This window comes from Oncorhynchus masou, chromosome 20 (assembly GCF_036934945.1).
Source record: "Oncorhynchus masou masou isolate Uvic2021 chromosome 20, UVic_Omas_1.1, whole genome shotgun sequence".
Classification (NCBI taxonomy): Eukaryota; Metazoa; Chordata; class Actinopteri; order Salmoniformes; family Salmonidae; genus Oncorhynchus; species Oncorhynchus masou.
The window spans coordinates 7,719,820-7,732,543 of NC_088231.1; the positions used below are offsets into that span (position 1 = coordinate 7,719,820).

At 43.7% G+C, this 12,724-nt stretch overlaps 1 protein-coding gene across 2 annotated transcripts; it reads left to right on the forward strand.

Moving 5' to 3' along the window:
* The first annotated feature begins 4,927 nt into the window (after positions 1-4,927).
* Positions 4,928-12,577, forward strand: LOC135506800 (pleiotropic regulator 1-like). Of its 2 annotated transcripts, XM_064926179.1 has the most exons (15): positions 4,928-5,074; positions 5,398-5,504; positions 7,661-7,791; positions 7,908-7,961; positions 8,290-8,383; positions 8,634-8,727; positions 8,857-8,958; positions 9,221-9,313; positions 9,882-10,031; positions 10,175-10,276; positions 10,381-10,483; positions 10,781-10,889; positions 11,044-11,183; positions 11,553-11,746; positions 11,975-12,577. In XM_064926179.1, exons 1-15 carry the CDS (start codon positions 5,066-5,068, stop codon positions 12,032-12,034), a joined length of 1,542 nt encoding a protein of 513 aa, XP_064782251.1. In that variant the 5' UTR covers positions 4,928-5,065; the 3' UTR covers positions 12,035-12,577. The 2 variants fall into 2 exon arrangements, with proteins under 2 accessions (XP_064782251.1, XP_064782252.1); XM_064926180.1 differs by lacking the exons at positions 4,928-5,074; positions 5,398-5,504 and adding an exon at positions 7,116-7,340.
* Positions 12,578-12,724: the final 147 nt, after the last annotated feature.

Consider the following 12,724-nt stretch of genomic DNA (forward strand, 5'->3'; position numbering starts at 1 on the left):
CATACGACTCAGTCAATATTTTCTTTCCTACAACACCAACAGTACAGCAATTAGACCCTATACTGTTGTTGTCCCATTGGTGCGTGGCATTACCAAGACAAATGTTCTCCCATACATGTTTTGAGAAGAACATGTTGTAATCATTGTCACGTGATTTACTTGACTGTGCATAGACAAAACCATGTTTGGATGTGACACTATGACCAAAAAGCCTCTGAGGCTAATCAGAGGGATCTCAGACAGGCCGTGTGTGTGTGTGTGTGTGTGTGTGTGTGTGTGTGTGTGTGTGTGTGTGTGTGTGTGTGTGTGTGTGTGTGTGTGTGTGTGTGTGTGTGTGTGTGTGTGTGTGTGTGTGTGTGTGTGTGTGTGTGTGTGTGTGTGTGTGTGTGTGTGTGTGTGTGTGTGTGTGTTTCTGCTGACTGGTAAGTAGGCTATGTGTGGGTGTTTATTTGTCTTTGTTTGTACATTGCACAGGTCCCCTATGTGAACACTCTTTTATGTCAATATTACCCAACATGCATTGCATTTTCCTATCAGCATTTTTATGGAGTCAACCAAAAGCCAAAATTAGTAAATGAATGTATTTCATAACGTACTGCTGCAATTGTCATCAATTTACAATCACTTTTCCATCCAGGAGACAAATGGGATCAGGGAACACTTTTATTCAATCCTTTTGGATAGTAGTATCGATGTTGGTTGAATAGAAGTCCACGTCTCTGACAGACATTCCATACTTGTTACTCATATTGAATCAAATATGTTAGCTGCAATATGCTTAATCATGTTTTCGAAGCATTGGACTGCAGGGAAATAACACAAATATGCTAGAATCTACAGTAGAGATTAAGAGATTTCTGTTTGCTTGTTGATTGTGATCAAAATACTACCTGCCCTCCAGTACACATACAGCACCAGATGTCAAAAGAAGGCCAAAGAAAGCACCAATGAAAACAACCACCCGAGCCACGGCCTGTTCACCCCGCTATCATCCAGAAGGCGAGATCAGTACAGGTGCGTCAAAGCTGGGGCCGAGAGACTGAAAAACAGCTTCTATCTTAGATCATCAGACTGTAAAACAGACATCACTAACTGGCTTCCTCCCGGTTACTCAACCCTGCACCGAAGGCCCTGCCCCGCTCTCCTTTCGGAAAAGCTGACCACGACTCCATTTTGTTGATCCTTGTCTACAGACAGAAACTAAAACAAGAAGCTCCCGCGCTGAGGTCTGTTCAACGCTGGTCCGACCAATCTGATTCCACACTCCAAGACTGCTTCCATCACGTGGACTGGGATATGTTTCGTATTGCATCAAACAACAACATTAACGAATACGCTGATTCGGTGAGCGAGTTCATTAGAACGTGCGTTGAAGATGTCGTTCCCATAGCAACGATTAAAACATTCCCAAACCAGAAACCGTGGATTGATGGCAGCATTTGCGTGAAACTGAAAGCGCAAACCACTGCTTTTAATCAGGGCAAGGTGACCGGAAACATGACCGAATAAAAACAGTGTAGCTATTCCCTCCGCAAGGCAATCAAACAGGCTAAGCGTCAGTATAGAGACAAAGTAGAATCTCAATTCAACGGCTCAGACACAAGAGGTATGTGGCAGGGTCTACAGTCAATCACGGATTACAAAAAGAAAACCAGCCCCGTCACGGACCAGGATGTCTTGCTCCCAGGCAGACTAAATAACTTTTTTGCCCGCTTTGAGGACAATACAGTGCCACTGACACGGCCCGCAACCAAAACATGCGGACTCTCCTTCACTGCAGCAGACATGAGGAAAACATTTAAACGTGTTAACCCTCGCAAGGCTGCAGGTCCAGACGGCATCCCCAGCCGCGCCCTCAGAGCATGCGCAGACCAGCTGGCTGGTGTGTTTACAGACATATTCAATCAATCCCTATCCCAGTCTGTTGTTCCCACATGCTTCAAGAGGGCCACCATTGTTCCTGTTCCCAAGAAAGCTAAGGTAACTGAGCTAAATGACTACCGCCCCGTAGCATTCACTTCCGTCATCATGAAGTGCTTTGAGAGACTAGTCAAGGACCATATCACCTCCACCCTACCTGACACCCTAGACCCACTCCAATTTCCTTACCGCCTAAATAGGTCCACAGACGATGCAATCTCAACCACACTGCACACTGCCCTAACCCATCTGGACAAGAGGAATACCTATGTGAGAATGCTGTTCATCGACTACAGCTCGGCATTTAACACCATAGTGCCCTCCAAGCACGTCATCAAGCTCGAGACCCTGGGTCTCGACCCCGCCCTGTGCAACTGGGTACTGGACTTCCTGACGGGCCTCCCCCAGGTGGTGAGGGTAGGCAACAACATCTCCACCCCGCTGATCCTCAACACTGGGGCCCCACAAGGGTGCGTTCTGAGCCCTCTCCTGTACTCCCTGTTCACCCACGACTGTGTGGCCACGCACGCCTCCAACTCAATCATCAAGTTTGCGGACAACACAACAGCGGTAGGCTTGATTACCAACAACGACGAGACAGCCTACAAGGAGGAGGTGAGGGCCCTCGGAGTGTGGTGTCAGGAAAACAACCTCACACTCAATGTCAACAAAACTAAGGAGATGATTGTGGACTTCAGGAAACAGCAGAGGGAACACCCCCCTATCCACAGCGATGGAACAGTAATGGAGAGGGTAGTAAGTTTTAAGTTCCTCGGCGTACACATCACAGACAAACTGAATTGGTCCACCCACACAGACAGCATCATGAAGAAGGCGCAGCAGCGCCTCTTCAACCTCAGGAGGCTGAAGAAATTCGGCTTGTCACCAAAAGCACTCACAAACTTCTACATATGCACAATTGAGAGCATCCTGGCGGGCTGTATCACCGCCTGGTATGGCAACTGCTCCGCCCACAACCGTAAGGCTCTCCAGAGGGTAGTGTGGTCTGCACAACGCATCACCGGGGGCAAACTACCTGCCCTCCAGGACACCTACACCACCCGATGTCACAGGAAGGCCATAAAGATCATCAAGGACAACAACCACCCGAGCCACTGCCTGTTCACCCCGCTATCATCCAGAAGGCGAGGTCAGTACAGGTGCATCAAAGCTGGGACCGAGAGACTGAAAAACAGCTTCTATCTCAAGGCCATCAGACTGTTAAACAGCAACCGCTAACATTGAGTGGCTGCTGCCAACACACTGACTCAACTCCAGCCACTTTAATAATGGGAATTGATGGGAAATTATGTAAAATATATCACTAGCCACTTTAAACAATGCTACCTAATATAATGCTTACATACCCTACATTATTCATCTCATATGTATACGTATATACTGTACTCTATATCATCTACTGCATCTTTATGTAATACATGTATCACTAGCCACTTTAACTATGCCACTTTGTTTACATACTCATCTCATATGTATATATGGTACTCAATACCATCTACTGTATCTTGCCTATGCCGCTCTGTACCATCACTCATTCATATATCTTTATGTACATATTCTTTATCCCCTTACACTTGTGTCTATAAAGGTAGTAATTTTGGAATTGTTAGCTAGATTACTTGTTGGTATTACTGCATTGTCGGAACTAGAAGCACAAGCATTTCGCTACACTCGCATTAACATCTGCTAACCATGTGTATGTGACAAATAAAATTTGATTTGATTTGATTTAGAGGCTGCTGAACTATACATAGACTGGCCACTTTAATAATGGAACACTCGTCACTTTAATAATGGAACACTAGTCACTTTAATAATGTTTACATACTGCTTTACTCGTCTCATATTTATATACTGTATTCTACTCTACTGTCTTTTAGTGAATGCCACTCCGACATTGCTCAATCTAATATTTATATTTTCTTAATTCCATTCTTTTACTTTTAGATTTGTGTGTATTGTTGTGAATTGATAGATAATACTGCACTATTGAAGCTAAGAACACAAGCATTTCGCTACACCTACAATAACATCTGCTAAATATGTGTATTGTACCAATGACATTTGATTTGATTTGAAATACACATTGAAAATTGCCAAATGCAGAGGTGTGTCTTGAATGGGGGTAATTTAGAATTGAGTGTATTAGACACATTAATCAATGTACTTTCCTTGGCAAACATTGTCCAAGTACCATAGTTTCCAAAGGTTTTCAAAGGGCAGTGTTGACGTATTCAGAACATAAAGCACACGATGTCACAGGAAGGCCAAAAAGACCAACCGCCCGAGCCACTGCCTGTTCACCCCACTATCATCCAGAAGGCAAGGTCAGTACAGGTGTGTCAAAGCTGGGACCGAGAGACTGAAAAACAGCTTCCATCTCAAGGCCATCAGACTGTGAAACAGCCATCACTAGCACATTAGAGGCTACTGCCTATAGGCATAGACTAGGAATCCCTGGCCACTTTAAGGAATGGAACACTAGTCACTTTCATAATGTTTACATATCTTGCATTACTCATCTCATATGTATATACTGTATTCTATACTATTCTACGGTATCTTAGTCAATAATGTTTACATATCTTGCATTACTCATCTCATATGTATATACTGTATTCTACACTATTCTAAGGTATGTTAGCCACTTAATGTTTACATATCTGGCATTACTCATCTGATGTTTATACTGTTTTCTATACCATTCTACTGTATCTTAGTCCGTTCTGCTCTGACAGCGCTCGTCCATATACTATAGTCTTAATTCATTCCTACTTAGATTTGTGTGTATTGGGTATATGTTGTGTGATTAGGGCTTAAAATGTAAATAAGGCCTTGAAAATGAGGCCTGAATTGTTATGTTGGGTAAAGCAGCGCTGCAGAATTTATCAAATACTTGTACCGTAAATGTTACTAGATGTGGCCATGGAGTGGCGCTCATCGTCAGGAGGAGAAAAACAAATTTAACCCGGAAATGAACACGTGAACCCTATTGTTTACATCCGGTGCATCGGAACAGCATCTGCGTTTGTTTAGAAAGCTGGACCTACGTAAATTTCTACATCTGTTTTATCTAAAGTTTTTTTTACAGTTTGGAAAGGTATCTGGCTAAATAACATCAGAAATGACTGAGGTGTGTGTGCTCACTCGTGCATCTTCATGTCAGTAAAGCTGAAATAACAATAGGTGTAGCTGATGCGCCACTACCTAACGTTGCCATGATGCCTTGCCTATTTGAAGCACACTTTAAAATAATTCAATTTGGGAAATTAATATTAGTCGGATCAACTTTATATATACATCTAGCCCAAGTAACATCAGCGGATGTGGTATCGTGGAGTTGAGATATACTTGGCAAGCTAGCATGCATCATGAATATGTCGCTAAAGTAGGTAACTAGCAATGACAGATATTGCTGTTGTCGAAAGTAATGTTTCCGTGTATTTTATTTTTCAGGATGTGCAAAAGCACTCTGTGCACACGCTCGTGTTCAGGTCCCTCAAGAGAACTCATGATATGTTTGTGGCTGACCATGCCAAACCAGTCTCCTTGGATGAAACAAGGTACTCGTGTTTTGTAAAACAATATGCTGTCATTGTTCTCCCATCGAGCTAACGTTACTCTTTTCTGTGTGAGATAAAGATCAGCTGTGTGTGGGTGGGTCCTGTCTGTGTGTTCGGGATAGACATAATAGTGTCCGACCCTACACTTGCTTACAGCTGCGCAGGGGGTCGTACAGGCTTTCTGTTTAGATTAAGATACCGGGACCCAGCGCATCTTAGAAACCCTACCTCCACCCAGGGATGAGAAATTCGTTGTACTCCGAATTGGCCCATCATCCAGTAAAATACAATGTTATTTGTCACATGCTTCGTAAACAACACGTGTAGTGAAATGCTTACGAACAGGTCTTATTTACAAGTCTCTTCCAAAAATGCAGAATTAAATATATAAATATTAAATAGAAATAGTAACACGATGAATAAATACACAGTGAATAACAATAACGATTAAAAATAACATGGCTATATACAGGGAGTACCAGTACAGAGTAGAATGTGCAGGGATACAAGGTTGAGATCTATGTACATATAGGTAGGGACTAGGCAAAAGGATAGATAATAGACAGTAGCAGCAGTGTATGTGGTGAGTGTGAAAGTGTGTGGTTCAGTATGCATGTGTTCGCCTGTTACTTGTGTGTAGGTAGAGTCCACTGTGTGCTCATAGGGGAGTTGGTGAAAACAAGTATGTGTGTGTTGGGGTGTCAGTGTAATACGCATGTGAGTTACACTTTTTTTAATTTAACCTTTATTTAACTAGGAAACTCAGTTAAGAACAAATTCTTATTTACAATGACGGCCTACCCCGGCCAAACCCGAACCATGCTGGGCCAATTGTGCACCGCCCTACGGGACTCCCAGTCATGGCCGGTTGTGATACAGCCTGGAATCGAACTAGGGTCTGTAGTGGCGCCTCTAGCACTGAGACGCAGTGCCTTAGACCGCTTTAAGTAAACTGATGTTTTCATCATGCTAGATAGCAGTAGCCACACAGCCATTATGGAAGGGCACGTCTCTTTGAACAACATAGGAGCTGATTGGCTGACATATTTTACCTTTAATTGTACGACAAAGATTTTAAAAAGTATACAGTGCCAGTCAAAAGGGATTTTCTTTATATTTACTATTTTCAAAACTATGAAATAACATATATGGAATCATGTAGTAACCAAAAGATGTGAGATTCTTCAAAGTAGCCAACCATTGCCTTAATGACAGCTTTGCACACTCTTGACATTCTCTCAACCAGCTTCATGAGGTAGTCACCTGGAATGCATTTCAAATAACAGGTGTACCTTGTTAAGTTAGTTACCTACTAAAGGACACCAATAATAAGAAGACTTGCTTGGACTTGCTTGGACCAAGAAACACGAGCAATGGACATTAGACCGGTGGAAATCTGTCCTTTGGTCTGATGAGTCCAAATTTGAGATGTTTGATATCCGCATGTGTAGTTCCCACCGTGAAGCATAGAGGAGGTGGTGTGATGGTGCTTTACTGGTGACACTGTTGGTGAATATTTAGAATTTGAGGTACACTTGACCAGCATGACTACCACAGCATTCTACAGCGATATCCCATCTGGTTTTGGTTTAGTGGGACTATCATTTGTTTTTCAACAGGACAATAACCCAACACACCTCCAGGCTGTGTAAGGCTATTTGACCAAGAAGGAGAGTGATGGATTGTAGCGTCAGATGACCTGGCCTCCATAATCACCCGACCTCAACCCAATTGAGATGGTTTGGGATTAGTTGGACCGCAGATTGAAGGAAAAGCAGCCAACAAGTGCTCAGCATAAGTGGGAATTCCTTCAAGACTGTTGGAAAATCGTTCTAGGTAAAGCTGGTTGAGAGAATGCCAAGAGTGTGCAAAGCTGTCATCAAGGCAAACAGTTTCTTGGCTACTACATGCTTCTGTGTGTTATATCATAGTTAAGATGTCTTCACTATTATTCTACAATGTAGAAAATAGTATAAAATAAATAAAAACCCTTGAATGAGTAGGTGTGTCCAAACTTTTGGCTGGTACTGTGTATATATATTGTGAATCACCTATACGTTTGAAAAGATCAAGATATGATTCTTAGGCCATATCGCCCACCCCTACTTTCATGCTCTGATATGTTCAATTGAGTTAACTTGCATTTCCCTTCGTAGTCACAAGGTGAAGATGGCAGCGAAGCTCAGGGCAGACTACAGTGCCGTTCTACACATGCCCGTTCTGAAAGAGGGAAAGGACAGACCACTGGGCTCGAACATGCCTGGCAATCAGAACTATGCCCAACCTGGTAAGAATGCCATCACTTCAACATCAATCATTGACAAATCATTATTGATTTCATGGGCAACGAATGAGAGCAAAACCTCCCAAGTATTTCTCATTTATAACCCTCTGGTCTTCCAGGTGATGATCCAGAGTACTTGATCACTGGGACACACGCATACCCCTCAGGACCTGGTAATTACAACAGTCTTACCCAGGGTTCCCTTACTCTGGTCCTGGAGAGGTACTGGGTGTGCAGGATTTCGTTCCAGCCCTATCCTAACACCTGATTTCAGCTAATCATGGCTGAAGATCATGCTTATTTGAATCTGGTGTGTTAAATGATGGGTCGGAACAAAACCCTGCACACCCAGTATCTCTCCAGGACCAGACCTGGAGAACCCTCCCTCTGGTCTAACCCCATGCAATGCTACTGTTGCATGTAAAACCACATTCATTCATATGGTGTCCTCGGGGGGGGTGTTACGTGACCTTTATAACGCTGTGTATTGTCGTTCCCCAGGGGTGGCTCTGACGGCGGACACTCAGATACATAGGAACCCCAGTGAGGGGGGAGTTCACGCCTTGGCTCTTGCCCTGCCGCCATCACAAGCCAGGTACTTCTTTTCAGATGATGCACGGTAGATGTGTCGAAGTGAGAAGACACCAGAGCAAACGGAATTCAATAGTCCACGTCAGACAGTCTGTACTTCCCCGCAGCCTCCTGTACAGACCCCAGATGTTAGAGACATGAACAAAGTGTTCTTGTATCCAAGCAACACAGGCAACCCCGATTGGAGTCCCATCTTATTAGAGTGCACTTTGACACCATCCAGCATCCATTTCTTTGCGTGTGTGTAATTGCAGGCTGGACGCCAGTCGCACTGCAGCTGGTGTCGGGGACATTCACAGAAACGCAGGGGGGGCCGAGAGGTCTCCTGCTCCTCACTCACACGCTATGGTGGGGTAACGCTCTCCGATACGTATCATTACACTTCGCATGCATTTCTGCACCAACATTCCATTCAGTCTTGTATGATATAATCCTACCACTGTGGATAATACTAATCGTTTTCTCTCTTATTTCTAGTCTCTTTTGGAAGGAGGCGGCACCAAGAACTCGTCCCTCGTTGCCAGAAAAGCCCCCACTATGCCCAAGCCCCAGTGGCACGCTCCATGGAAGCTGTTTCGGGTAAAGGACGTCGTTTTGTCATGTCAAGGGCTTCTGAATGCACTTACTTCCTCTACAGTCCACACACTTTATCAAATGCACAGGGCACACTCACAAAAAGCTTGGATGTTTTGTAAGGAATTGTCCCTAGTCCTTTGGACATACTACAATAATCGTAGAATATCTTCATGCAAGGCCTATGCGTTTTAAGATAACTTCATGTGTATTGACTTGCTCCCTGTTTTGTGTGGAAGCTGATGCAGGTTTGCTTTATCCCTTCCAGGTCATCAGTGGTCATCTTGGCTGGGTGAGGTCCATTGCCGTAGAGCCCGGCAACCAGTGGTTTGTGACAGGTGCAGGCGACAGAACCATTAAGGTGAGTACAGAGAGAGACCGAGAGATTTGTAACTTCTAAACAGCGGTTTTGAGGCTGGTGTACCAAACCGAAAGTAAAAGATGCAAAAATGAAACTTAATAAGAATGGGACGCATAGAAATAGTGCACATAGAACAGATATACCGTATCTTCTACTTGCTTTCAATGAGAAATCTACATCTAGCATTTCTATGTGAATTTGTTCGGGTCCCACCAAAAAGTTACATTTTGCAGCTTTAAAGGAAGAGTAACGCCTTTGTTTTATCAGTGTGTGTGATTGACAGGAGAGATGTGAACAATACAATTTGTTTGATTTGATTTGAGATGATGAGAGGGGCTACGTTTTTACCACTATCATCACTACAGGGACTGAAGAATGGGTAGATCGCCTCTGTGCAGCCAGTGAAACAGATATGATAATAAGAAGTGACATCATAAGGGGTTTGGGGCACCCATTTGATCTATTCAATGTCAGTCAACTGGTGGCATTTAGTCATGTATCTCGTAATACGTCAGCTATAAGTTTGCCCGTGACGTCAAATCCCCATTGTTTCTCATTCTCCTGACAGATCTGGGACCTAGCCAGTGGGAAGCTAAAGCTCTCCCTAACGGGACACATCAGCACAGTGCGCGGCGTGGCCGTGAGCACCCGGAGCCCCTACCTGTTCTCCTGCGGCGAGGACAAGCAGGTCAAGTGCTGGGATCTGGAGTACAACAAGGTATTGTACTAGTACCCTTTCATTTCTGCTTTACTTTATATGATGTGTTTCAATGGACTGTTGGTCCATTATTATCTAGTTAAGTATTTAGTATAGTTACGCCCACTCATTTCTGCTCCACCTCACTTTCAAAACATTTTTAGGTTATCAGGCACTACCACGGCCACCTCAGCGCTGTGTACGACTTGGACCTGCACCCAACCATCGACGTGCTGGTCACGTGCAGCCGAGATGCCACAGCCAGGGTAAGTCTTGCTAATTACTAGTTGTCTTAACTTTCAAAAACGTTATTTTAGTGGAACATTTTGGAGTGTATTGGGAGATCAATATGATATCTCTACGTCTATAGGTGTGGGATATCAGGAGCAAAGCCAACGTGCACACCCTGTCCGGACACACCAACACAGTGGCCACAGTCAGATGCCAGGCCGCCGAACCGCAGATCATCACAGGTACGGACAAGGATATGTTACAACTGCTTTGCCTTGCTGTGTTCATATATTGGCTAGTTGACTCACTCCAAACTACCATCAATGGCTTATCATCTTGTTACATTCTATTATGAGCTGGCGCAAGGAGAACTCGGGATTTTTTTATTTTGACCTTTTCTCCCGGGTCATGTTCAGTAGGGAAAAAAATAGGATAGAACACTTGAACTTGTCCGAGTAAGAATGCAGCGTTTTTATTGTTAGTTTCAAAACATATTGCCACGTTGTCACCTGAACACGACCTGACTTTTTCCGTTCCAGGGAGCCACGACTCCACCATCAGGCTATGGGATCTGATAGCTGGGAAGACCAGAGCCACTCTCACCAATCACAAGAAGTCTGTCAGAGCACTGGCCCTACATCCCAGACAGTACGTCACTTCCTCATACGTGGTAAACGGTGATGCGTATGTTGCACCCAAGTTGGTCATCTTTTGTTATCTAGTTGTAGTTAATGATAGGGTTGATAGGCTCGCTCATTTTATTTGTGCGTTTTGAATTATGGCACGTGGCTGAATGTTACAGGTATACCTTAGCCTCTGGCTCTGCCGACAACATCAAGCAGTGGACGTTCCCAGACGGCAACTTCATCCAGAACCTCTCTGGACACAACGCCATCATCAACGCAATGGCGGTCAACTCAGACGGCGTGCTGGTATCAGGAGGTATGAAAACGTTACTTTTTCCAACAGGGATATCCTTGTCCCATCGCGCACTAGCGACTCGTGTTTGAACAAAAAAATATCTTGTATATATGTTGCGATTGAAATAGACAGTTTTGAGCCTCTGTCAGAATGATTGGGTCAGATTATTTCTAGTCATAGTACATTGAATGACTCTGAAGGGCTTTGTTGCTTAGAAAGCGCACTACTAAAGATGGGCAACAAATGAAAGGGAAGTGGTAACTGCAGAGGCTGGAAGCAAATATATTGAATGGCTAAGTGATAGGAAATCCTACATACGGCTAGATCCTAGACACCGCTGTCTTGATCTAGATACAGCTAATCCTTACATCTTTTTATTGTCTCCGTTAGCTGACAACGGCACCATTCACCTGTGGGACTGGCGGACCGGCTACAACTTCCAGCGTATCCACGCCGCCGTGCAGCCCGGCTCACTGGACAGCGAATCGGGGATCTTCGCCTGCATGTTCGACCACTCGGAGAGCAGGCTGATCACGGCCGAGGCCGACAAGACCATCAAGGTGTACAAAGAGGACGACACGGCGGTAGGGAAATACTTATCCTGCGCTGTAAAATCACAAGTTTCTGTTGATTTGAGATGTGATTCAGTAATGGACGTGTTAATTACAACCTCATACAAAGTGTGGATGTTTATTCAGTCAGGGAAAATGACAGTCACTAAAACATTGCTAAGCTAATGAAACTGTGGTATTACTTTGAGTACTTCATAAGTTCTTGTTTCTGACTAGGGTGGGATTGTTTTTTTCTTTCAGACCGAGGAAAGCCACCCAATCAACTGGAAACCGGAAATCCTCAAGAGGAAAAGATTCTAGTTTTGCAACAAACAAAGAAATACATGAATTAATTTCTGTCAATATTCCCATCAATAGAACTCACATAATTTTTTAAAAGTAGAATATTCGCACAAAAACGAGTTGGCTTTTATTTTGGCTGTGATTTTGGGGGTTTTCAATGTCGTCCTTATTCTAAGTATCATTTTGCGATCTTCAATGTACAATGTTAGTCCAACAAAGCAGCCATTTTGGACAGCTAATAACCTTCCAGAATGTTTGTTCTTGATGATGAATGCTCTCTCATATCTCTGGTCACTCTCGTCCACCATGAGAAGCCACTTCTCAGCTCCGTAAGAGCTCGCCTTAGTGTACACATAGTCCCCACTCGGGTCAAATCTAGTAAACGTGTGGAAAATTACAAGATTTTCTCACCATTAGAAAGGTTTTCTTTTATTTCTTTATTTCAGAAACACCAACTGTATATACAAGAGAAACGTAATTTGTTGTGCAATCTGGTGTATGAAATAAATCACTGTATGATTAACAGAACCATAAAAAGAAAAAAACATGTTGCATCTCATTTTGAATTTCCATGAAGCGTGACTCACCCATGTAACCATTGGTGACAACATTCCCATCGTGTTTGGAGCTGTTTGCATTGATCTCCCAGTATCCGTCATCTCCTGGGTGGTCCTGGAGCTCAACCGTATTCCTGGTTTAACTGATAAC